Source organism: Hermetia illucens, chromosome 1 (assembly GCF_905115235.1).
Source record: "Hermetia illucens chromosome 1, iHerIll2.2.curated.20191125, whole genome shotgun sequence".
In the NCBI taxonomy this organism is placed as follows: Eukaryota; Metazoa; Arthropoda; class Insecta; order Diptera; family Stratiomyidae; genus Hermetia; species Hermetia illucens.
The window spans coordinates 59,576,572-59,603,850 of record NC_051849.1 but is presented as its reverse complement, the minus strand read 5'-3'; the positions used below and the strand labels follow the sequence as shown (position 1 = coordinate 59,603,850).

The window sequence follows — 27,279 nt, the reverse complement described above, 5'->3', positions numbered from 1 at the left end:
AAAATGTTTCATGGATTTACATATGTATCCATGTCCGGAGAAACAAAAGAAGACAAACAATCAGAAAAAAGGTGAGTTGATTTCAATAAGGTTTTATGCTAGAAACAGTCCAATGATAAATACGTACGTTAACAACAGAGCCAGGAGCCTATCTAAATTTGAAACTTTTCAATTTGAATTAATAATTATGGCCGTTCCGTGACTAAGTTTACAATTGTCAAGGGGCAAAAATTGATCTTACTAAAGATTTAGCAAGCTTCCCCTTCTCAAGACGGAAAGGAAACCTGATAGTATAGGATCCATTTAAAATTGAATATTCGTGGTTGTTAAGATCATATCTAACAACGGAAGGTTGATGAGGAGTTCATTAATTCATTAAGTGATTTCATATAAGAATTCCAGCAAGATTGCTTTCAATGCCTCGTGTTCCACGTGCTACCATAAATATATCCTATCCACAAAATATTAATAAATCCTCATAAAGTATCTGTCAAATTAGTGAATCTTGTTTTTCCAGATGTTTCATTTTCAACATAAATCTGGTTTGCATTGAGGACATAAGTAAATATTAAAGTTTACTCGAGAAAATTCTAAAGTCATTGTAACAGAATAATGATCTCATCTCAGCGAAAATGGTATAAGTTAAGAAATGGTTTCTTAACCTGCCTATGAACGAGTTTTAAAGAAAGAAACATTAAATCATTATACGGAGTGGCTTCAAGCTTTAACGGTAAAACAATGGTTTTTCCACGTTTGATATTATTCTCAAGAGTCATCTGTAGATGTGCTTTGTATTCTTTTATGCATAAATTGGAGGCGACCGTGACAGTGACTTTTTATTCAAAATAAATACAAAAAGTTTAACTCATGTTAAGGGGATGTATCCAAAACTTTTCGAAATATTTCTAATCTGAAGTTATGATTTAATTCAGCATTTTTAAAAGGACCTTAAACTTAAGGCTTGCAATGAGCAAGAGGTGGAGTGGTTTTTCATATATACGAAAAGGAATTTTCGAATGTTATCATTTTCATTATGATATTAAACGAATGGCCCGGATTAGTATTGTTTTAGTCTTGAAATAACTTTAGTTATAGGAAGTGAAGGTAAAAGGTTTAACCCAAATGCACACACTCTCTGAAATATCTCGAGAAATTATGGTAATGCCTATGTGTAATAGCAATTTCTTTTATTTTCGTAACAGAGTCGCCTCGTCGTAATAATGAAATTAGGCTTTCTGATTATATTTGAGCTCAATGTATTTATCTACGCAGTGGACTCAGGGAGCTACTCTTTTATCTAGAAATTATATAAGAAACTTTGTGACACGTCATGTGGTAAAAAGAGGATCGAAGGAGGGAGGAAGCAGAAACGTTTGGGATATCTCCGGCATTGTTTAGAAACTCGGCGAGAAATTAGAAATAAGTAACTTTTTTTAATAAAGGGGAAACAAATAATTTGGCAGAGGGAATTCTATTGTTATGTACAGTCAACCAATCAAAAAGTTGGGCAGTTACTGCAGTGCACTTTAAAATCAAATATCTGGAAAACTATATGATATTTTTAAATGAGTTATGAAAGAAAAAATAATAATTCTTTATGGGTGTTTTCTAACGTTATTATTATTTTATTAAGTCTGTGTTGCACAGAAATATTACGGAAAACAAGTCGGAATACCGGAAGCTCGCGCTTCGGGTATAAAGGTTTTGTGTTCATCTTATCTAAGAAATTTCAACTAACATTTTTCTATCCGTATACAGCTACAAAACTACAAGACATACGTACATATTACAGTTGTAGATGTTACGTTCACCCTAAACAAACAAACTGCCTATTTTCGAATACTGTACTCGTATCGTACTCATATTTCGTACGCAAAAGCATACATATCTACATATATAGTACGTATAGTAAATACGGCTGTTTTAATGTACAAATATATCTATCTGAATTAGACACTACCCGCAAACTTCATTAGCACGCATATACTATATACCTACATACACACATGTCTGATTAGAGTAATTGATATTTATATACAAATGACTAAAAAACTAAAACAAAATAATTCTTTTCCACCCAATTCATACGAACTTACTTCGTTGTGGTGATGACGTCATGCAGGTTGTAGAATGCACGAAATTCACAAAAATGGTAAAGTTTTACCCCCCATAACTTTGTTAATAATAGTTTGATTTTCTTCAAACTTCACCAAATTGTGTATTATGTTCTTCTTTATATGTGTGCCAAATTTTGTACTTCTGGGATGAACATAAGGGGGGTGCCGGGTAAATTTCCAAAATGTGGAAATATACTATTATTAACTTTATTTGTACAGATATCGGAACCGGATATATTTTGAGGCCTAGATTTCGTAGAGATGCACTACTGCGATTTTTTTTCAGATTTGTCGGTTGGATAAGTTCTGAGAACGAGACCTGTTACACTTTTTGATGGTCATATTTTGAGCCCTCACTCCCCTATGTTTTACCCAATATCAAATATTAAACCAGTTTCGAAAAGTACTAATTGAGACCTTTCATTTGATACTCCACATGGCTACATTCTGTGAAAAAAAATTTTGCACCCTCCTTTCACATGTGTGGGGAGCCCCCCCTTAACTTAACACAAAATGGCGTCAGTTGCTACATGTAAAGGGAACAGCAGATCACATACTCCTACCAATTTTCGTGACGTTCGGTGCAGCCGTTTCCGAATAAATCGGCTGTGACAGACAGACAGACAGACAGACGGACAGACAGACATCGAATCGATTCTAATAAGGTTCTGTTTCAAACAAAACCTTAAAAAAGTGAGTGTTTGTCCTAGGGGGAAAAAACTTGGACACTTTGAGCTATCATTTTATATCGCAACACGTAATGCGATTGCTGCTAAAAAGAAGGTACCGTTATATCTTGTGTTGCATTTTGGAACTTCTGGGCTCCCTGGCGTCTACGAGAACGATTAATTCATTGCAAGTATGGAAAACGAAGAAGCCCTTGCTTTCGCAAAGAAATATTGTAAAATGAGTTGGGAAAGCGTTATCTTTTGCGAGAGTCTAAATTCATCATTTTCGGTTCCGATAGCCAGCAATTGGTGTGGAGAATCGTGTTCATTGTCTTAGAAGATCGAACTATTAACTAAAAGTTAACTGCGGGTTTGACAGCATCATGATGTGGGGTGGGACCAGGAATCCAAGAAAGATTAACTTGACTTTCGAGACCAGTACCAGCTGCGGTTGTATAGTGGGCTTGCTATCCGATATACTCTTAGATCATTACAATGATTCAAAACACAAAGCCAGGGTCGTTAAGGAATGAGTCCTCTATAACATGAAAAGGACTCTTGCTCAGCCTCCTCGGAACCTGGATTTACATCTGATAAAACTCTTGTAGATACACGTCGAAAAGGAGCTACGTAAAAGAAAGGCAAAAAGGACTTGAAGAATCACATAAAGGGTATCTGGCGGTTTATTCCTGCAGAAGTTACCCAAAAACTTGTAGGATCAGTGAAAAAAAGATCTCTTGCAATTTTAAAAGCTAATGGTCACCACAACAAATAATAATAATAATCGTTGGCGCAACAATCCATATTGGATCAGGGCCTTGAAGTGTATTAGAGCACTTCATTCAAGACCGTAACGGTACACTACAGCACACTGTAGGAGGCAGTGTGGTCAGCATTGCGCTCGTACGAGATTATTAACGTGATTTGACTCCGGTACTCATTCACAGCTGAGTCGACTGGTATCCGACGTCAAATCAGGATACAAATAATAATTTACTCAATTTTATCATAAATTTGTTCTCTTCAAATTTGAAGTGTCCAACGGCGGGTCCATGGGAACGTTTTCCTTTTTTGGCTTTTTTAGTTATTTGCATATCAGTGTCACTTACTCCAGGTAGACATGTGTATATATAGGTATGTGCCAATAAAACTTGGGGGTAGTAACCAATATAATAGACATTTGTGTACCTGGTTACTACCGGCTTTTAATTTACGTATATAACATATATGTATATGCTTTTGTGCAGGGAGTGAAATGGAAATGCGTGAGGATGATAGACAAGGGGTAGCTTCCTCCAAACTACAATTTTTAGTTTTAAATGTAAATATATATTTCGGGAGCAACTTACCCCATTTATCAGTGCGAAGCTACTAAAGGCAATTGGGATTATACGGTTCTTTTATACTTATTCACTAATTACTTAAATTACTTTTAATTTTTTTTTTTTTTAACTATCAACCTCATTACCTGTTAATTACCACGGCGAGTCTTATTAATTTTGAGGGGTAGTTACTTGAATCTGTGTTTAATAACCGCGTCGCGTCTTATTTCAAAATTTCTAAAATTTTTCAAGGGTCCGAGGTTGTTGTTTGGTTTGCTCTTGCGGAGCTCAAGATTTTCCAGTTGAATGGTATGGGCTTCTTTGACTATATGCGCTGCCACTGATAATCTTATGCACGACGTCGTCGACATACCTAAACCACACTTTAAGCATTATTTCCCTCGAATTAATTTCTTCTTCGATTGTTGACATGAACCTTTCAGTGAATAACGGCGAGAGGGGGTTCCCCATGGCTACTCTCGAATACAGTATATCTAATAGACAGTACCCACACTAAAATGCCCTGACTTGCGAATGTGTTGCAGAAGCTTATCTGTACAGATCAGAGACGCTAAACAATGCTATGGCATAATCTTCGTCAAATCGTATTAGTAAGAGAGGAATCGTTGAGCTTTTGCTAATCTGGTACTACTGCCGTACTCACATATCTAGCAAAAAGTAGTTTCTCGTATTCACTTATACATAGGCAAAAACTTGCCGATCTCACCAATATATTGGCAAGTCCGGGCGGGATGTCAAACACAGCTAATCGAATTTTCGTTATACAGAGTGCGGCAGCATAACTTCCTTTTTTCAAAACTCAATAAAAGCTATTGTATTCATCGGAAAATATTTATTTATTTTTTATAATGTAGGTACATGTCTAAAGTTTTTATTTACATTGTTTTGAAGATCAAATCTGTTAGGTGACGTCCCCCATTCTCCATACATTGCGTAAACCGATTTCTGGCGTTTGTCATGACTCTTGTTAGCATAGCAGGTGTTATGTTGGCAATTTCTTCTTGGATGTTGGGCTTCAAATCTTGTAGGGTTCTTGGACGGTTCACATAAACATGGGATTTCAAAAAACCCCATAGAAAAAAATCACAAAGGGACAAATCGGGAGAGCGTGCCGGCCATTCCAAATCGCCTCTAATTGAAATAAGGCGCTCTGGAAAGTGTTCCCTCAAAACAGCCATCGATGCTCTTGAAGTGTGTGCTGTTGCACCGTCTTGTTGGAACCAAGTGTCCCCGAAATCCAAATTTTCTAGCCGTGGGAAAAAAATTCTGTAGCATGTTTACATACCGGTCCGAATTCACTGTCACTGTAACCTGATTTTCCTCAAAAAACCAGGGACCAATAATTCCAGCTGAGGAAATTGCACACCACACTGTGACTTTGGGTGAATTCAAAGGCTTTTGATGCAATTCTCGAGAGTTGGTGTCAACCCAGTACCGCATGTTTTGTTTGTTAACCGACCCACACAAATGAAAATGGGCTTCATCGCTAAAAAAAACAATAGCACCCTCGGGAACGACATCAAGAAGAAGCTCACACGCGTTCATCCGAGAATTGAAGTCACATTCTGAAAGTTGCTGCACTATCGCCATCTTATAGGGATGAAAATGAAGATCATCGCGAAGAATTCTTCTCACAGAACGATCGGATAGTCCAAGGGCAGATGCGTGTTTGCGCGCAGAACGCCGTGGCGATCGCAACATTGACGCTCTCACTGCTTTAATGTTCTCAGGTGATCTAACGGGCCGAAGGACTCCAGTTCCTCCTTTTGTCGCACTTGCAGTTTGTCTGAATGTAGTGACCCATGTAACAATTGATTTGCGGTCTGGGACGGGAGCCAACGGGGCTAAATTAAAGCGATTCCGAAATGCACGTTGTGTTGCAATAACGGAACATCCGCTTGAAAAGTAAACCTCAACGGCAAAGGCACGTTCCTCACTATTTCAACGCGTGATGGCGACTGAACCGTGTCGGGACAAAACTTTACAGTATCCCCTCTTGAACGAGACCACTAGCGTTCCGCTATGACATCAACTAACTGAGTGGCGCGCATTTTAAAAAAGGAAGTTATGCTGCCGCACCCTGTATCTCGCTCATGCTCAAGGGCAAACAATTTGAAACCGTGCGTATCCGTTCTGATTTTTTTTTTCGGGTGTGCTCCCGAAGTTATTTTGTAGAATCTGTCCTGAAACGTAAAATGGTTTTCGTTTATGCAAAGCCTGCCAATGCATAGATTCGAACTTTTCTTCTCCATTCCGAGGCAGATACAAACTGGCTCAGCCATCTCTCGAGTTCGAAAATTTCACTGGCGTATTGGGAAACTATGCCTTCACACAGTATTTATGTCGTTGATATGTATGTACATACGTGTGTATATTTTGGAGTTTGGCAAAATATGGCTGCCTATTTTATATTCTTAACTATCTACGAATGGAAAATTGTCCATAGAGAGGGTTCAAATCACACAAGAATAACTATGTAAGCAGTAAGGTAAATTAATAAGTGCATCGACACATTGATCTACTTTCGCACAAATCAATTACAATATTAATTATTACAACATAATAGCAGTTCGAAAAAAATGCTGAACATGCGCTTGTGCCAGAATGAATGAATAGGTCATGTAAACTTAATATGTAAATTGTAAATTGCTTAGTTATAAGATTTTTTGTGTAAAAACAAAGAAATAGGAATAAAAGGGGCCAGAAGCCAAAGCAAAGCGGAAAGCAGTGTATTTTCTTCTTGCTTCTTTCGGTGTACAATAATTTAAGGATTATTGTACCTATCTCGGCAGCCATCAACAATTTAAGAATTGTTGATATAGATACCAATTTAAGGATCGCTATCTGCCCGTTTGCACAGAGAGTTTCTCACATAAGATGAAAACAAAAATCGCGCCCAGCTTCCGGTATTTCGACTCGTTTCATTTTATCGCTACCTTTCTGTTTATAATAAAACTAATCAAATAATAATAACGGTAGAAAATGCACATACAGGTGCATTGTTTTTCTCCAATAGGTTATTTAAAAATATAACCTGACTTCAATGTTTATTGCAGTAATTGCCTAAGTTTTTAATTGGTTGACTATGTCGTTTTGTCGAGCTTGTTGTTCAGGTATGAAAGGTTTTGTGTTTCCCAATGTGAGGCTTTCAATTCATTCAGCGTCACAATTGGCAAAGATGTGGACTAATTAGTAGTCGATTAGGCAGCCAAGTATCTTCCAATTTCTGCGTTCGCATTCAAAATCTCATGCGTAAGTAACGCGCTTCAGACTTCTAGTTGTGTACGCGAGGTGGCCGCATTACCAATAATTTGAGGCAAAATTTATGTTGCCGTTGATCGGCTTCCTTTTGCTGCCCGAGCGTGGAGACATTACTTAAGTTTTGTATTTGCCGTAGGCGTATTTCCGCCTTCTTGCTGGAACATTTTGTTGCTCATTTACGTCTTCGTTCGATTCGCCATTGTCCACTTCTTTAGATTTTATATCGGACAAGCTTGTCTCGGAACTGCAGCTGTCATCTTCTTCTGCAGGACCAATTTCGTTTTCACAGTCCTCCCTACCGAAATAATTTACTTTCTCCCGAGGACGCAATACGCGACGAACTTCTTCGCTCGACCGCTGCGCCATTTTCTTCGAAGAGTCTGCTAAAATAATTTCATATTTTATTGTGTGCCGGCAGTTTTTTTTTGGTGCATTTCAGCTCACAATAAGCGCTTTGAAACGAAATTTGTAAGAAGATTTTACTTATAATTTTGACACACGTTCCCCGTTAACCTGGGTCTTTTTCGTCCAAACGAAATTTGATTTGTCTGCCACTGTGGTTATATTGACACTGCCTCGCCGAGAATCGGTAGGCGCATGCTTGGTGGCTACATTTCATTTTCGACTGGAAACGATTTGCGGGCTAAAGGTTAAGTGAAACCAAATCGACTTACATTAACTGCAGTAACAAAAGAGATAATCTGTTTAAAGTCATCTTTAACGGACAGGACGTGCCACAAGCGAATGAGGGTAAATATTTAGGTACGATACTCGGTGCTAAGTTCAGCTGGAAAAGATTCATTTTAAAAAAGAAGGAAGACTAGAATATCAGGTACAGACAGATGCACTAACTGTTTGGGAGGAATTCCTAGTTCACTATTGCCAATAGGTAGGCCCTAAAGTGAGGCTATACCAAGGAAGCGAATTTGAAAGTCATATAAACCTTTCACAAGAAAGTGCTTAGAAGCATAGTAGACGCTCCCTGGTGTATTCGAAATGGGGATCTTCATAGATAACTGACAATACAGATGGTTAGTGAGGTCATCAAAGAGCATGCAATTATGAACAGTGAGAATAACGATATCCAAAAATTGACAGATATTTCACACCCTATAAATGCGAAACTGGAAATGTCAAAGAAAGCTGCTGGATGGGGAAATCTCGTAGCTTTGGCGAGAGGTGGTTTAAGGGGGTGAAAAATCCCGCACTCTCAAGGCACGTGAACCTTGGGGTTAGTCTTTTGGAGATTTCAACCTCTTGACGATGACGATGTTCTTCAAAATTGCCACTTTCGAACGATTCTACGACGTAAAAATTGGTTTTACCTGTTTCAAATATTATTTGACGTACTTCATGAACTCAAACTATAATGGGACTAAAAACATTGTGTATAAAAATAGTCAAATATTTAAGATTGTTGGTCCCCTAATATTATTTATCGCTGCCTATTTCTAACCTGCCTAGATTATGGAAGCTATTATGCTAACAACTATGATACAAGAGCAAGAAAAAAACAACCTTTTATCTTCCAACTGTTTGTTTTGTATCATTTTCCTGAAAGCATTAAAAATATCTTTTTTTTTCAATATCAATAAAACGTTTACTTACCCTCATGTCGATTTAAACATGAGAAACTTGTATCCGGTGGTGAACTGTATATTGGGTAATCGACACCTGGTTCGCCAGGTATATTGGCACGTAAATCATGTTGTCCAGCGCCGGTGAAGCTGAGTGATGTAATAAGATCCACTCTTATATCTTTAAACTATTTTGAATGGTAAGAAACTTACCTCATGATTTTCCCTGATATTAAGCCAACATCTCGTGGGGATTTCTGGCCTTTTTGCTCCGAATTTGCCAATGGGATGAGTATTAGTAGGCATACTGCAAAAAAGTTTATTATTTATAAAACACTTTGCATAGAACAAGGAAAGATTGTATTGTGAAGACAAAAAGGAAAAAAACTGGTCTTTAAAATTCTTAATTAATTCTAATATTATTCATGATGAACCAAGAAAAAGATTTTTCTTAATAAGAATCAAAATCCAAGGCCAAATTCTTTTGAAAGAACTTCAGCTCGGGTTCCGGTGCATTTTAAGTTCCCACAGCGGCGAGTATTATTGCAGTCATAACCAGGTTGTTTATGGAAGACATAATACGTTGTTAGCGATAAAGATGGGTTCTGTCACGTAGTTCATAAAAAGATTGTATCGACGCAAAGTGTTACTAGGTTCTATTCTGAATTCCAAGAGGTAACTAGAGCGAAAAAGATTTTCCAGAAGAAATTTAGGAAATATTCGAGTATATTCACCAGTTCATTATCATGGGCATCTGTGTGCCATTTTTGTGGTTTCTGAGTGTGGGATTAGAATTTTATTTTAATCATATAAATAATGAGGTAATAAACTTACCCAACTGGGAGGATCAATCATCAACTTTCTTGACAATCACGTTCCGCAGTGGTTAGCGAAAGCGCGGCAAATAATATTCATATTTATAATGTTTACGCAATAATAAATTTTCCAAAAACCATCAGATTCTTAGGGAACATAGAATAAATTGTTTAAGTGTGCACCTTTAAGGAGTTATCTACAGTTGCAGTGGATGGATATATTATAACATTTTTTCACTTTGTAAATGTTTATTAGAAAATAGTAGCATCAATTGATACATATTGAGGGGTACTTTCAAAAATTCTTTTAAGAAAAAAACAAAAATAAACAAGTCAGTAAACCGGAAGCTGGGTGCTTCAGGTATGAAAGGTTTTGTTTGCTTCTTCTGTCAGTATATTTAATTGTAAAACTATCCCATTTGTACGTAGCCCGTTATGTATATGCAATTAGCATCTCTGACTACCCATTTTAGTGTGATATTGATATTCAGTTGCAGTAAATGTACAGAGTAAAGTCAACGTTGAGCTACTGTAACTTTGTTACTAATAGTATGATTTTGGGAATAATATGCTCCATATTACATTTTATACTATTACTACTATTACCAACTTTTATAACTTAAGGGGGGTTTCAGTCAATTCCCCAAAAATATGGTAATATACAATTATTAACTTAATTTGAACAGTTATCGTTATGGAGAGTATTTTGAGCCCTGGGCACCATATAGAGGCAGCTTTTTCGGATTTTTCGGTTGAGTAGTTTCTGAGAATGGGTCCGTTAAAGAAATCATCAATTTCCACCCCTCCCACTCCCCGCCTTTCTAATAAATCTCAAAACTAAGACCGGCTTTTAAAAGTACTAACCGGGGCCTTTCATTTGATATCCCACATGACTATATTCGGTGAAAAAAATTTTTACACCCTCCTTTTACAAATCTTAAAGTAGAAGGATACCACTGACTGCATGTCTGGGCGTTTACAGTTCCTACCTTCTCACCAAATTTCGTGTCAATCAGTATAACCGCTTCTGAGAAAAGTGCGTGTGACAGACAGACAGACAGACAGATGATTAAGTACATCGTTGTACACGATGTTCCACAGTAGTGGATGGACTTGATCTTCCCCTTCCGGACGAAGCCACAGTGGTGGGTGGCGCTGACGACATAGCGCTAGTTGTAGTCGTAAAGCATCTTGAAGACGTTGAGTTATACTCAAGCGAGGCAATCGGTGCTGTTAAAAAATTGGCTAAAGAGCTCTGGTCTGACACTTGCAGGGGAAAAAACAGAAGTGGTTCTCATCCCTAAGCGCCGGAAGAGAAATTATGCCTGTATTAGAATCGGGAATCATGTCATCACTTTCAAGCCGACCATCAAATACTTGGGGGTGATGATAGACAGGAAGCTCAGCTATAAGCAACACGTGCAGTATGTTTGCGATAAACCATCCACTGCTAGTATGGCCCTGGCAAGGATGATGCCGAACGTGGGAAGGCCACGGCATACCTCTAGGTTGCTTACAGCTAGGGTGGTGACCTCGATCATGCTTTATGCAACCTCAGTTTGGAGGGAGGTGTTGCGGATGTCAGGGAACGCTACCAAACTGAGTTCAGTCTACAGGAGGACAATCCTGAGGGTATGCTCCGCCTTCAGGACTGTCTCAGATGATGCAGCATTCGTCATCTCTGGAATGATGCCGACGCGGCAAGACAGCATGGAATCGAACCGCTGCTAATCAGTTTGATCCTTCACATGCTAGAGTGGAGAAAAATTCACATATCGATGGGCCAGAAATCTATTGAAGCAGGATGTCTCAGGGGCTGTCCACAGGGAGGGGTCCTCTCTCCACTGTTATGGCTCTTGGTAATGGATACCCTGCTGTGGCTCCTGGAGGTACAAAAAAGTCTTCGCGCAAGCATTTGCAGACGACCTAGCCATAATAATTACCGGCAAGTTCGCGGACACAGTGTCTGACCACTTGAATGCAACTCTGCATTAAATCCACAGCTGGTGCCTCCGCAATGGACTCACAGTGAACGCTAGAAAGACTGGACTAGTAATGTTCACTAGGAACGTCAGGTGGGGCAGCTATACGCTACTCACCTTAGCAGAAATCCAGCTGGCACAAACAGTTAAATAGTTAACGTGGAAGCATCATATCCAGGAACAATACCAATCCCGTTAAAAGCTGCACATTGCTCTGGTGCTGTAGGAATGCGATAGGTAAGACCTGGGGACTTTCACCCAAACGGATATACTGGTGGCCAAGACTGAACTTTGCTAACAGCAGGAAGCTACTAACGCTGATTCAGAGACTTGGTTGCCTAAGTATTACTGAAGCAATGAGTACTACGCCGACTGCGGCACTTGAAGCTATCCTAAATTTACTCCCCCGTCTACTTGGAGGTGAAACGGAAAGCAGCCAACGACGCATGTAGACTCGATACCATTGGGGCGTGGAAAGGCGGCTAATCACGCGGTCATGCGTCTATCTGGAAATTCCTTGAAAAACATCCGGTAGCTCTGATGCGGACCGATCACATGGTTTCCAGATTCGTCTTTGAAAAGACATACACTGTCGTAATCACCGAAAGAGAAGAATGGTCGCCAAGTGGCCATGAGTCTTTTCAGATTACAGACCTAATAATCTTCACCGACGGGTCAGTCATGGAGGATGGATCGGGCGCAGGGGTGTTCTCGGAGAATTCGATTATAGAACTGGCCCGACCCCTCGGAAAAATGACGACCATATTCCAGGCGGAGATATATGCCATTTCATTGGCAGCAGAAGAATGTCTGCGACAAAAGTGGAGGGGTCGCACCATTCGAATGTGTTCCGACAGTCGGGCGGCATTATCAGCACTAACTGGCAACGACATATCAAGCCAGTTGGTGTGGAGTTGTCATCAGGTGCTGCTGAATCCGACCATCATGCAAGGATTCACGCAACCGAGTGGAGAAATTTGGACTCTTGCCGGCAAGCGAAAATCCTTGTTAAAGAGCCTAGGGCCACTCGAGCGGCATTTTTGTTGTCCCTTAAGAAGTGGGACATGAAAACCCTAGTAGGGCTTTTAACGGGACACTGCTCCTTAAACTACCATATGGAAAAGATCGGGGTAGTGGTTCCGGCTATGTGCAGCTAATGTGAGGAGGAGACGGCCCTGCACTTTTTATGCAGCTGCCGGGCATCCTCAGATCTCAGACGAAGATACCTTGGCAAGGTTTTCTTAAATGAAGATTCTGCACACTCTCTCACTCTGGCGAATGTTCTCAGATTCGCTGAAGCCTGCGAACACCGTAGGAGGGAAGCCATTGAATAGACATTTTACGGGGATAGTACAATGGCCTAACAATGGCCTGAGTGCTCGGAGCTGCGGCTCCCTCCAGTAAACTAAACTCAAACTAAAATTATGCCGGTTGACATCTTGGCAGATGAGATGGCGAACATATACAATGCGAAGCCAGCCTCTTCCTAATCGCGGATGATGAAGACTGAGAGGGAGAAATCAATAAATAGATGGCAAGAGCGGTGGGAACGCTCGAGAAAAGGTTCGGTGGACTCACAGGCTCATTCCTGCCATCAAGGAATGTTTGGAGGGACGACACGTTGAGATTAATTATAATCACACCCAGTTTCTCGCGGGGCATGGAGGATATCTCCAATACCTTCACAGGTTTAAATTGGAGACCTCACCTGATTGTCCAAATTACGATGGAGTCCCAGAGGACCCAGAGCATGCATTCTTCCACTGTCCGAGATTTGTGGAAGAAAGGAGGAATCTAGAGGAGACTCTAGGAGAACTGCTGGTACCAGAAAATCTGGTGCCGAAAATGCTAGCACATCAAGAGGATTGGGATGTGTTCATTTCCAAGATCGCATCTATCCAAAGTAAACTGCGAGAAGCAGAGGAGAGGAGCAAAACGCGGTCACGTGCGCCGCGTATAGAAGAAAGGTGACTATGCTAGAGTGAGCTGACTCCACTCCGTGATGTAATACCTTATGGTGGTTCCGCGGGGCAGGGAGGGAATCGGGGGTGGTTTTAGTGGATAAAAATCTCACACGCTGGTGTGTCCAGACCAGTGTCTTTTGAAGATTTCCACCCCCTCAAAAAACAAAAAAGATACACAGACGGACAGAAAGACATTGAACCGATTTTAATAAGGTTTTGTTTTGCAAAAATGGCGGATCTGTTTTTTGTGTGAAACAAAACCTAATTAGAATCGAGGCAATGTTTGTCTGTCTGCCTGTCATACCCAATTTATTCGGAAACGGCTAGACTGATTGTCATAAAAATTGGTGACAGAGATTGTGGTCTGTTGTTCCCTTTACATAAAGTAAGTGTCGCCATTTTATGTGAAGTTTAAGGTGGGGGGGGGGGGGGGTTGGTTCCCATACATGTGAATGGAGGGTGCAATTTTTTTTTCACAGAATGTTGCCATTAAATGAAAGGGCTCAATTAGTACCTTTGGAAACTGGTCCCATATTTGATGTCGGGTGGAACGTAGGGGAATGAGGGCTCAAAATATGACCCCTAAAATGTGTAACAGGTCTCGTTCTCAGAACCTAGCCAACTGAAATATCTGAAAAAAAATTACAGTGGTGTATCTAAATGAAATGTTGGCCTTAAAATACATCCCGTTCCGATATCTGTAGAAATAAAGTTAATAATAGTATATTTCCACATTTTAGATATTTTGCCGGAAACCCCCCTCAAGTTGATGCTAGAAGCAGAAAATTCGCACATGCATAAAGGATAACGTAAGACGTCACTTTGGGAAGGAAAGCCAACTATTATTAACAAAGTTATGGAAGGTGAAACTTTCACATTTTGTGTGAATTTCGTGCAATCTAAAACGTGTATGACCTCGTCATAGCATAGCAATTCATAACAACAAAGTGAGCTCACGTGAATGGGAGGTCACTGGGAAACATTTCGTTTTAAGTTTTTTATTCATTTATATATCAATATCAATTACTCCAGACAGACATATGTATGTATTTATATGTACATAAAGAAGAATTGCGGTAGCGTATAATTCAGATAAATATATTTGTACATTGAACTACTTACTTTTATGTAGCAGGTAAATCGGAAATATGTGTACGATCAATTTATATAAGTATAGTATTCTAGGCAATAAGCAGTGTTTGTTTGTTTAGGGTGAGTATAATATCTACGTCTGTTGAAAAAGATATGAAGGAATATTTTGCGTTTTTGGCCATATACGAATAGAAAAATGTACGTAGAAAGTTTCTCACATAATGTGAACAAAAAACCTTTATACTCGAAGTGCCAGTTTCTGGTGTTTCGACTTGTTTGGGAATGGTTTGCGGTGGACAAGATAACTCGAAAACTGTTCATCCGAAATCAGAATTTAAAAAAAAAATCGTTAGTGTTATCTAGTTGCTGAACGAAGGATTTGTCGAAATGGGAACTTTTAAAAAAATGGCGACAATTTTACTCCTTCTAGTTATATACGTATGTACATATGTTTGCCGTAAATCTCCGTAGGAAACTAAGGGTGATATATTATATATATGCCTACATATCTAAGTTTTACCAGGACTTTGCAAGTTGACATCAATGAGTTGTAAGCTGGGAGGAAGGTAGGGACTGAAGTGGGTCACAGTCTGAACATGTGTTTAAGTGTTAAAGCGTATCTTGAATGCGTTATCGAAGTGGCTCGTTCTGCTTTGACTTTGAAATATTTCTGATGCCAGGTTTGTTGATAAGCCGATCGTGAGTTTAGTTGTGCTTTCATTGACCTTAACTTTGATCTACGTACCGGGGGTATGAATAGACCTTTAGAGAGCAATAAATTCACATAAAATAAACAATTTTCACTTTTTAACATATAATTTTATTGATAAGAGTTGAATTCCCTTCAAACTAAATTCAGTATCATGCATTATATTATGACTTATGATAATAATAATAATTGTTGGTGCGAAAATCCTTGGGTCAGGACCTTGAAGAGTGTTAGAGTACCGGTACACTACAGTAATACTGTAGAAGGCAATGTGGTCAGCATTGCACTCGCTCGAGGTTATTATCCTGATTTGACTCAGGTACTTATTCACAGCTGAGTCGACTGGTATCCGACATGCAGTCATGATACAAATCACTTTGCCACCAGTGGGATTTCAACTGTGACCTTCCACTATGAGACCCCGGTGCTATAACCACAAAACCATTCAGAACTACTTATACCGGTGCCAAATTGTGCACTTCTTAGACGAAATTAGCCTTATTTGAACAGATATAGGAATGGGATGTATTTTGAGGCCTAGATCTCGGATAGGTGCACCATTGTGTTTTTTTTTGGATTTTTCACTTGGATAGAAGTTCTGAGGTTCCCATTTTTCACCCGATGTCAGAAATAAGATCAGTTTTGAAAATCATTCGATTGACCTTTCATTTGATACGTTACCGTATTTAGCCCCCCTTAAATTCACTACTTCTATATGTAAAGTGATTCACAAATCATACCTTCCCACCAAATTTCGTAATAATAGGTATCGCTGACGAGTAAATTGGGTGGGACAGAGAGACAGATGAATAGAGCCAAAATACTGTACTAGTGTGCACGACAGGTTCGCTCTGTGCTGGAAAAGCGGAAAAAAGGTCATATTGCTAAGGATTGCAATTGTTTGTTCTGCGTGTAAATAAATGACATCGATAGTGCCCAATTAACAGGCAGCGGCACATGTTTTGGTGTTTAGAACGGTGATTAACACTACTCGCAAGCGAGGTTCTTACAGCTAAACCTTGAACTATGCTAAGCAGCTCAGAACCTTCTCTCGCAAATGTTGCCATTTGCGAACAATACAAAGATCTACACAGAGGAGTTTCGGTCAAGAATACGAGCGGAAAAACGACGATGTAGAGTCATCGGAAGGAAAGCGAATATCTCGGGGGGTAGCGTCACGAGAGCGAAAAGAGGTAGTATATTCTTCTGTAGGTGCTATACAGCGCCAAGTCTCACATGAGTGGAGTTCCAAGCAATGGCGGAGAGGCTGGCGATGCAAATAACCATAACCCCAAAATAACTGTTGGCGATTTCAACACATAAACTGAAGAATGGGGCAGCTGAGAAACGAACGCAAGAGGACGTCTATTAGTTGAAGTTCTTTCTTGACCGATTCTTGTTTTTCTAAATACTGGATGCGTGAACACTTTCCAAAGTTGTGGAATGCAGTCGGGGTATAGATTTCGCATTCATTAGTGACACTTTAGCTAAATTTCTGCAGTGGCACGTTAGTGAAAACAACACCATCAGGCCATATTTTTTTTAAACCAAACAATATATAAAGATGATTTGGTCCCGAAAGACAGTTGTAAGCTTTAAGTGAACAGGTTTGACCCGGAGACATTTAAAGAGGTTCTACTGTAAAGCACAACGCTAGAAGGAAACGCAAATGATAAGGCTTTCCAGAGGGTGAAAAGTCACGGCGAGCATGCGATGGGTGCGCGCCATGTTCTCAGAGATGACTACCGAACTTTTGGTCGAATTGTGGAATTGAGGAATGCCATGACGTAGTCAGCAAAAGAGAAATCGATCTGGATTGGAGCTGATCAAATAAGCAATACAAGGAAGCGCGGAAAAAATTGCATGTGGCTATGATAAAAAGTAAAAGCGAACACTTTAAGTGAAAGAAAGCTAACTCAGACCCTTGGGGCGGTGCCTAAAAAAAATAATGTAAGTCATCGATTCAACCGAATATTTGCCATTACCTTTTAGACGAAATATTGACGATTCTTTTCACTCAAAATGTATCGCTAAGTTTACCATTGGTCAGACCCCATCGAAATTTCAATGGTAAGTAAAGAGGAGGTCCTAGAAGCTGCAAAGCAAACATCAGAAAATAAGGCGCTTGGTTTGAATAGTATCCAGCAAAGCTTTTAAGACAGCAATCAAATATGTTTGTCCATATGTTTACCACATGTCTTAAGGAAAGGATATTTTCACAGAGTGGAAGAAGCAAAGGCTTATTCCCAAGCTAAACAAATTTTTTGGGGAAACTTGGCTCTATAAGCCGATATGATACTGGCAAATTATTCGGAACGAAATTATATCAAACATTATGAAGAGTCCATTCCAGATCACTCTTATGGGTAATTATGTATAATGGAGGCTGGCTTTCGATGCCCCTGTAAAGGACGCTAACGGTGAACCCATCATCTACGATGACAAACAGCTAAAGAAGCGGAAAGAATACTTCGCCATGGTTCTTAAAACGTATCACATCCGGTAAGGTTCCTACTCTTGTGGATGAAATAGCTACTCACCGTAACATGCCGACATGGACTGTTCCTCCATGCAGAAGAGAAGTTATCTCAGCCATCAATGCATTTATATGAGGAGAGAGACCCGCTGGGTGGATCTGCTACTTCCACACTCCTGGGAATCCGAGACCGTTCCTAGAGGGTGGAAGAAGGGGATGCTCGGTAAGATTTCATAGAAAGAGTGTGACCAGTGGAGAAACACTTTCGTGCTTCCTGCAATTGCAAAGATAATTACTTGAATAACACCTAAACGCATCAACGAACATCTCGAAAGTTTGATCGAGAGCAGGCTGGTTTCTGCTACAGATCCTCCAGCATTGATCACATTAACACCCTATGGATCATCCTGGAAGAGTGTAGAGTTTACTTGCTGTTCATTGATCTTGAGAAAGCTTTTGATAGCGTGAAAAGGGCGTGCTCTATGCAGGAGGGGCATTCCGCATAATCTCACAGCTATTACCAGGGCGACATACGATGACGCAAAATGCATCGAGGTAAAATCTTAGAGAAATTTGATGTTGAAAGCGCAGTTTTCTAGGGTTGCATCTTGATACGGATATTATTTCTTCTTGTTATCGGTGACTTTCTTCACGCTGCCTTATCTGGAAGACGTGGAAGAATTGAATAACATCTTTCCTCAAACACCTCGATTACGTTGAGCCGATATGACATCTGTTTGCTCTCTCGCCGGGTCATTGATCTTGACGAAATGGCTCTGGATTTGGAAAGAGAGGCAAGTAGAGTTGGACTGAAGATAAACACCAAGAAAGCCAAGATTGTCTGATAGCTCATCGCACTCTCCCAATCTTCATTAATGGGCATAGCATCGAAAGTGTCAATTAATTTGTATATCTAGGTACCTTGATTTCTACTTAACTACTAAATATGGCGTGTAATTGCGGCTGACGCGCTATACCCCACAAATGATGAATAATAATAACAATAATCGTTGGCGCAACAATCCATATTGGATCAGGGCCTTGAAGTGTGTTAGAGCACTTTATTCAAGACCGTAACGGTACACTGTAGGAGGCAATGTGGTCAGCATTGCGCTCGCCCGAGATTATTACCCTGATTTGACTCAGACACTCATTCACAGCTGAGTCGATTGGTATCCGACGTCAAATCATGATACAAATCCCACTGCCACCAGTGAGATTTGAACCGCGACCTTCCGTAGGATGGCCTTGCGCTCACATCACTCCACTATCCGGACAAAGGATGAATAGCAACATATGTATACGGCCCGTATACATTAAATTGGGAGTAACATATCGCGTAAATGCACTCCGAACATGTTGCACTTATCGAACAATATACGACGAAATAGCCTGGGGATGACATTGAATTATATTCTGGCACACGAACATCTACTGCTCGCCGGTGGCAGTTTGCATGGTGAGAAACTGTTATTTAGTGGCAGAAAAAGTGGAACGAATTAGAAAAACGTCGTTGGAACCACAGAATCAAATGGGATATTTCGAGATGGATCGAGCAACCCCACGGGGGAAGTTTTAATGTATCACAGCTTCTGAGCGGACACGGAGGTTAAAGAGAAGACTTCTATCGATTTGGGCATGACGATTCACTATATTGTCAAAAGTGCCCGAATACTGAAAAGGGCGCAGAACATGCTTCATTTCAATGCCCGGTTGAAAGTCCAAGGCGCCGCATTAGAAGCTAAGACGGGGGAGCACCTAACACTTGAATATATCCTGGAGCAATCGAAGGGCCAATAGACTGAAATTGCAAAGGTGATAACAATCATCAGTAAGAAGTCAACCTGGAAGTGAGGAACGCGGATGAGAACACTATTGCAGGATAAATCTGACCCAGCCCACACAATACTATATGGTATTCCCGCGGGAAGAGTAGACGAGGAGGAGATGGCTTCAGTTGGTAAGAGTTCCAACGGCCAACGGTAGCTTTTGAAGCTTTTCTAGAAAATAAAACACTGCAGAACGAAATACGTATTTGTATAGATTAGATACTTTTAGCCAATAAAAAGGAGAAAATATCTTCCAAGGCAATCTTTTATTTTAAGCTTTTCATGTTCCAGCGAAAAACAAACAGGGACGGATAGACAGGGGGACGGACAGATAGACATTGAACAGATTTTAATAAGGTTTTGTTTAACACAAAAAGTTAAAAAAGCAAGAAAAGTAGGAGATAGTTTCCCTCTAATGGGCGCTATCCGCACTAAGTGGAGATTTACTTAATCCAAAAGCAAAATGATTTAATCTCTTCATAGGGGCTGAAGAAATAAGATGAGATTAATTTTTCCCTATAAAAGAAGAACATCAAAGTTATCAAATTAAAGGTTCTTGCTAGAAATTATAAAATAGAATTGATGTTTTTAAAGGCAAAGCAAATTTTGGAATGGTTAAGATAAAGTCTCCCTAGAAAATATCTTTACAATATCTGTTTTAACAAAGCTATTGATAGCGCTTCGTTATGTTTTGTAAATGAACCAAGGAGTTGATCCTCTTCAACCCAGTTTATTGCAACTAAATTATAAAAGAAGACGAGGCACGGTCTGCCTAAGATGGAGCGATGGCGTAGGCCAGGACGCTAGACAGCTTTTAGGGATATCGAATGGGTGGACCTCGGCGCAAAACCGGGATGGCTGGAGTTTCTTATTAAGGCAGGCCTAGATCGGATACCGGTTGTTGCGCCGTTGATGATGATGATGAAATTATAAATTCTATTCTTATTAAGGAAGTTACGGTGGATATATATCAATATAATCTCAGTTCCAAATTACATCAAATGAAAGCTTCGGGTTAAATTTTTAGTTTCGATTATATACATATATGCAGTTTTAGGCCATCTTTCTTCCCGTTCAGTTTTTTTCGCCGGTTATAGTGAGTTTAAATTAACAAATTCAGGGACAATGGATTGGATGGGTTTTCATTGATATTTTCTAAAGTTTGTAAATATAATATAAAATGTGTACATATATATACTTACCGAACGCCCTCTTAAGCGGACCCATTTTGAAAAATTTTTCTTATTTCCAGCAACTTCTGTAAAAAATAGGAGAAAACACGTTTTAGATATGTCCATTCAAAATACTCTTGTGGGAGTCATTTATACTCCTTTGATTGAAAATACACAATTGTAAAATATGTTCATTAGCTCCTTTGTTTATTCCAACTATTTTGAAATTACAAATATTTAAGTGTACATTTTGACATTTCGCCACTTACCAGACAGTTCATAATATTCAAATTTCATTCATTAAATAAAAATCGCATTCCAAAATATTTTTGATGACCTCGAAATGTTTTTTTAATTCAACAGCCTTACAAAAAACTCTTAGCTTTTTATCAACAATTTTAAATATGAGGCGTATCAAAAGCATCATCACTTTCACCTGTTGTAAGCGCATCAATGAAACACCTCAGACGATTCTTGTCTCGACATTTTTTCATATGATGCCTATTGTCTATCAGTTACGGTAGGTTCAACCCCAGGCCAGGCTTGTTAACAGACCTTCAATTAACAAAATACCAACTGCAATTACTCAACCTTTTTCCTTTGCGGCTTTAATTAATGATGTCTAAAGTAGTCAAAAGATCGGCGTTTTTGACGGTATCATACGCCCAATTTTCTCAGAGTAGTTGGTGCTTTTTTGCCTTCTTATGTGGTTTTAAATTGTTTTCACTAACCATTTTATTAGTACACTATTTGAAGAATGTTCTCTTTTGTGTTTAGTGTTCAATGGCTTTTTTTATGGAATACTTGCGAGATGATTGTAAATTACAGATATTTTACTCCTTTTGCTAGAAGTATCAATGCAATTTGATATGTGTATCAAACGTTGATAAATCTCACATCCGACTACTGGAAGTTATTGCAAAGGATATTATTAGATGTTGGTAGGAGTTCAAATTGGACGTTAAGGTAATATTAGGAACATATGAATAGAAGGAAATTATTGAGTCTAGAATGAGAATTTCGCAAAATGAATGTTTTCTGAACATTTCTTAAGGGGGGAAACTACACTAGCAGTTTTTCTGAATCGACTTTTTTATTACATAGATCGTTAGCTTAGTTATCCTAGAATATGCAGCAGAAATTTCAAAACGAAATTCGCGCTATTTTAGGTTTTATGGGTTTAGAATCGAGCGGTTATCGAGTGCCGGATCAGGGTCGAACGCCTAAAAGGTAGTAGCTTTATGCCTTCATCAAATCTTGTAGCGATATGCAAATAGCATATTCACAAATACTTGACCTCAGTCCTTTGTACAAGTGCATTTATATCTGTTGTAACTGCATTTTTTCGTAATTAAGAGTGATAAATGTCTTCATATCCGAAAAGGGGACTTTTCAAAAGCGTTTTTCTTAAAATGAATTTTTATGCATTTTCGGCTCTTCTAAATCAAATAAATAATTTGATATGATATCATATTTAACTGTGCCAATGTATTTTGTGTAAAGCAACACTTTGGTGGTTTGTGAGACTTTTACTTACTAGGACCATCTCCTTCTCATTCGCTTACCACGCGGGACTGCCATTTTGGTATTACATCGTGCAAACTGCGGTGCATGTCGTTATTTGCTACTTTCCTCCGAAGCTCTTTCTTCCTCAACAGATTGTGTATCGCCTTCATAAATTTTTCCACCGACCGCCAAGTTTTTTAAGAGGCTAACATTTCATCCACGATATTTTCGGATGACAACCGCGCCAGGTTTCAATTTCCGCCTCCATTCTGTGTGCGGCGAACCTCGGGCAATACGGGAAGTCCACATGCCCGAAGCGGTAAAGGTATGCATGGTACCCTCCGTGTGCACTTAGGAATTGAGTTAGGTCGTAGTTAATTTCACCGTGCCTTCGTGTGATCCATTTTGAGACGTCTGGAATTATCCTATGAGCTCAGTGTCCTTTATGCATATGATGGGTCATAGAGGCGTCGATCCTCGTTCGTCAAGATGTCGATGGGGACCATGCCTGCTACCAAATATGCTGCTTCGTCTGATGTTGTACGGTAAGCGCACGACGCTCGCAATGCACTCAATCGATATGGGGCTGCGATTTTCCTTTTATTTGCTTCTAGCTTTAGTGCCGATGCTCAGACTGAAGCTGTATAAAGCAAGAGGGAGTTGATAACTCTCGAGATAAGGAGTCAACGGCTTTGCCTTGGATCACATACATTTGGTAATATTCTTGGCAATAATGTAGCAACCCCGCAAGCCTTGGTTGCTAAATTCTCAAGATGGGGTTTGAATTTCAGCTTTTGATCAACCATGACTTCTAGGTTTTTGTTTCCTTCCCTTGGTGATCAAAGCCACTTTAGTTTTATGCTCTGCGAGCGTCAGACTAGTGTCTTCTAGCCAAGATCTTATTTATTTATTTCGATTTTAGTTTTAAAATTTGTAGGAAAAGTGGGGAGGGGGGGTCAAAAGTGATCGTTTCTTTCTCGGACTCATTCTCAGAGAATACTCAACCCAAACAATAGAAAAAATCAAGAGGTTGCCACTATAAGGTGCCTAGGTTCCAAAATAACCTCCATACCGATATTTGTTCAAATAAAGTTAATAGTAGTGTATACCAACATTTTTTAATTATCGACTGTAAAAAATTGCTACACGTCCCGGAGTTGAAGAACTCTAGTTACGACCTTCAGCGGAATAGTATCGTCTAACTATATTGAGTAAAGAAGTTGCAAATTTTGGCTGTAGTCCACGGGCCCTGTTTTGGGCTAGCACCCAATGCACAAAATGTACGACTAGCGGTTTTGTCATACATTATATATATTGGGTACTAACTGTCCAGTCTGGTCCTCTATCAGGTGAATGGCGGATTGAAGAGTCCATTCTAAACAAAAAATTGGATGAGTTTTGGCCGACTTGGGGCTGACTTTTGCTACGGGGATTTTGACCTGATTATAATTCATATTCATGCCGTGTTTATGAATTTATATAAGGGAGCAAATATCACCTTGTAGTCGTGAAACAAATACCAGAACAATCAGGCTGCTCCGAAGGAAGAGGTGAAGCAGCGTCTGCTGAGTTGCTTGCCAAACCCAGGTAAAGGAGAAGCATTTAAGCAACGTTCGTAGATTGTCCTCAGGGAAATCCGTGATCGGGAAATGTGAGAGAAAAGGTAGAGTTGGACGCCCGGCATATTTTGGATAACTCTGCCATACTGAATAGACTACCTGATCTCACCCTTTCGCCAAGGGGGTCTAAAGCAATTGACCTGGTCCTACCGGTTGGGGTTCGGAGCAATGGGCTTACAGCCCAACATCCGCCAAAAAATCAAACATGTACAGAGACGGAATGAACAGTCTTGGACGAAGACGATCCCGCAAATGAATGAACGACTACGCCCTGGATCCTGGAATGTTAGGCCACTAAACAAATCTTTGGCTGTCAGAGACTTACTGTAGCAGCGAAGCAAACAAATTGAGATGGGTGCGAGATAATTGACATGAAGTTGCACACAATATACAAAAGTGAGAAGATATCAGAGGAACGTGACTTTGGAGGCGCTTTCATTGTCGAAGGAAGCAAATGTTATTGACTTCAAACCTACATGCGAAAGATTGTAACTTTTTTAATACAACATGTCAACAAACACGCTCAACATGAAGAAAACAAGTCGGAATACCGGAAGCTCGCGTTTCGGGTATAAAGGTTTTGTGTTCATCTTATCTAAGAAATTTCAACGCACATTTTTCTATCCGTATATAGTTACAAATCCAACATACTCCTTCATATTTTTCCAAACTACGAGACATACGTACATATTACAGCCGTAGATATTACGCTCACCCTAAACAAACAAACTGCCTATTTCTGAATACTGTATACATATATGCACGTATATCAATTGATCGTGCCCATATTTCCGATTTACTTCTTATATCTGTCTGAATTAAGCAATACCCGCAAAGTTCATCAGCACGCATATACTATATACCTACATACACACGTGTCTGGTTGGAGTAATTGATATTCATATACAAATGGCTAAAAACTAAAACAAAATAATCCTTTCCGCCCCCATCCATACGAACTCATTTCGTTGTGGTATTGACGAATTGACATGTGATGATGACGTCATGCAGGTTGTAGAGTGCAAGAAATTCATAAAAAATTGTAAAGTTTCAACCCCTATAACTTTGTTAGTAATAGTCGGATTTTCTTCAAACTTGACCAAATTGTGCACCATGTTCTTCATTATACCTGCGCTAAATTTTGTACTTCTGCGATGAACATAAGGGGGGTGCCGGGTAAATTTCTAAAATATATAAATATACTATTATTAACTTTATTTGTGCAGATATCGGAACCAGATATATTTTGAGGCCTAGATTTCATAGAGATGCATTACTGTGATTTTTTTCGGATTTTTCGGTTGGATAGGTTCTGAGAACGAGACCTGTTACACTTTTTGGGGGTCACATTTTGAGTCCTCACTCCCCTATGTTTCACCCAATATCAAATGTTAAACCAGTTTCGAAAAGTACTAATTGAGACCTTTCATTTGATACCCCACATGGCTACATTCTGTGAAAAAAAAATTTGCAGCCTCCTTTCACCTGTATGGATCCTGATCTGTTTTTGTGTTGGTTAGAATATCCTAGTTATAATTCTTGGGCAATAGCTGATTTGTAATTTGTTTATAATAATAGCTAAGAGCTGTGTTTCTCATTAGAATAGTAAGATTGGCTTAACAGGATTTGAATAATTCAAGTTTCGTGTCCGCGAAGATCTTCAAATTGCTTCAATTTTACAAAACTCCAACTTTGCTGATTTCAGTCTATGTCTACGGCCATGTTAGTTCACCCAGGTCGTCTTAATCTAGCAGATCTTGGTCTGGCGCTGGCAGGGTCTACCATATAACACAATATGGATGATATGTGATATGTATGATATGGTGATTGCGCTATTCGGTCGATAATTAGTTGTAGAGTATTTGTTTGAGCAACTCTGGTGGAATTCCGTTACCGTTCTTTGCCCTGATGAATCTTGTTTGATACTGCTGCTATTCTGCTTCCTATCCTTTCGGGCTGTTGCTATCAGGTATATTTGTTCGTCAGTAAATAGCAGTGACTCTTGTACTGAATCCCGATATTGTTGCTTGGTTTTTTGCATCGAATCAAGAGTTGTTTTGAACTATTTTCTTGGATTATGCATCACCAATGAGTGGGTCGTTCTAAGAGCACTTGGTGTGGGAGTGTGGGCGTCTCAGGAAGTCCTGGGGGGAATTGAAGCACATCTTCACGTAAATGCCCCATAAGTGTGGTTGGCGCGTTGTTTTTCCCCAAGGAGTCAATGGCAACGATATAAGGGATAATCCAAAGGCATGAAGGTACGGGGAATCATGGTGATTACCTGACGTTTAAGCATTAACCCACGACCCTTTTCGGACACAGATTGATTCCGATACTTTAATCAGAGGCGGACGTGGGTAGCACACCGCAACATCCGGTTTATATTAAGTGCAGTCCTAAATGAGGCTTATCCAACACCCCTGCTAAAATTAAATGGTACGGCTCCCAAGTTGTCGAGCGTAATTCCCACGGGTAGCATTGCTAATCTAATTACCATGAAACTCCTACAAGCGGGTCAACCGTAAATAATCAAGGCAAGAGTACATCCTCGAACATATGCTCTCTCTTTTAACTGCACTATAGTGGGCTCCAAATCCGTTCTAGAGAGGAGATGACTAGAGTTATTAGAGTCTGAATGGAAATATAATACTTAGACTTCCCAGGGTGCGGGTGCAGTAAACGTCGTTCGGTCTAACAGTATTTATTACTAAGTCTATATAGTGACTCTACTCTAAACTCAGGATTAAGAATTCAGTCAAAGTATTCCCTGTCAGTGGTAAAAAGCGTGAATTGAGGGGAGGTTTTTTTGGGCGCTTAAGCCCCTAACACATGGTGTGCAAAATATCGGCTGGAGTGCATGTGGAGCTGATCTCTCGTAGATCCGAAGTTGCGATAGAGGGAGACAAATTCAAGACGAATTGTATATTCTCGAACTCATTTCTCTTAAGACTCAGCTGCTAATGTTATACGAGGCACTACCTATAAGGCCCTCTCTCATCTTTGGCATCCTTAACATTTAATGGGCGTACATGTTGAGGGGGACCTACGAGACAATAACTCTTAAAACGAACACAAAACAAATCGAAACCGGAAGCTCAACTCTTAAGGAGTGAAAGGCTTTGTGGATTTTTTTATGAAATATTTGGATA

General features: G+C 39.6%; 1 protein-coding gene across 5 annotated transcripts in view; it reads right to left on the bottom strand.

Moving 5' to 3' along the window:
• LOC119646882 overlaps positions 1-27,279 on the bottom strand; it is a 270,812-nt gene that overhangs the window by 21,076 nt on the left and 222,457 nt on the right. For all 5 annotated transcript variants that reach the window (XM_038047512.1, XM_038047510.1, XM_038047514.1 and 2 more), the window contains 3 exons: positions 21,036-21,091; positions 9,180-9,273; positions 8,998-9,116 (listed from right to left, as the gene is read on the bottom strand). In XM_038047512.1, the coding sequence (XP_037903440.1) occupies positions 8,998-9,116; positions 9,180-9,273; positions 21,036-21,060 (238 nt within the window). In that variant the 5' untranslated portion in view covers positions 21,061-21,091. The remainder of the gene's footprint in view (positions 1-8,997; positions 9,117-9,179; positions 9,274-21,035; positions 21,092-27,279) is intronic.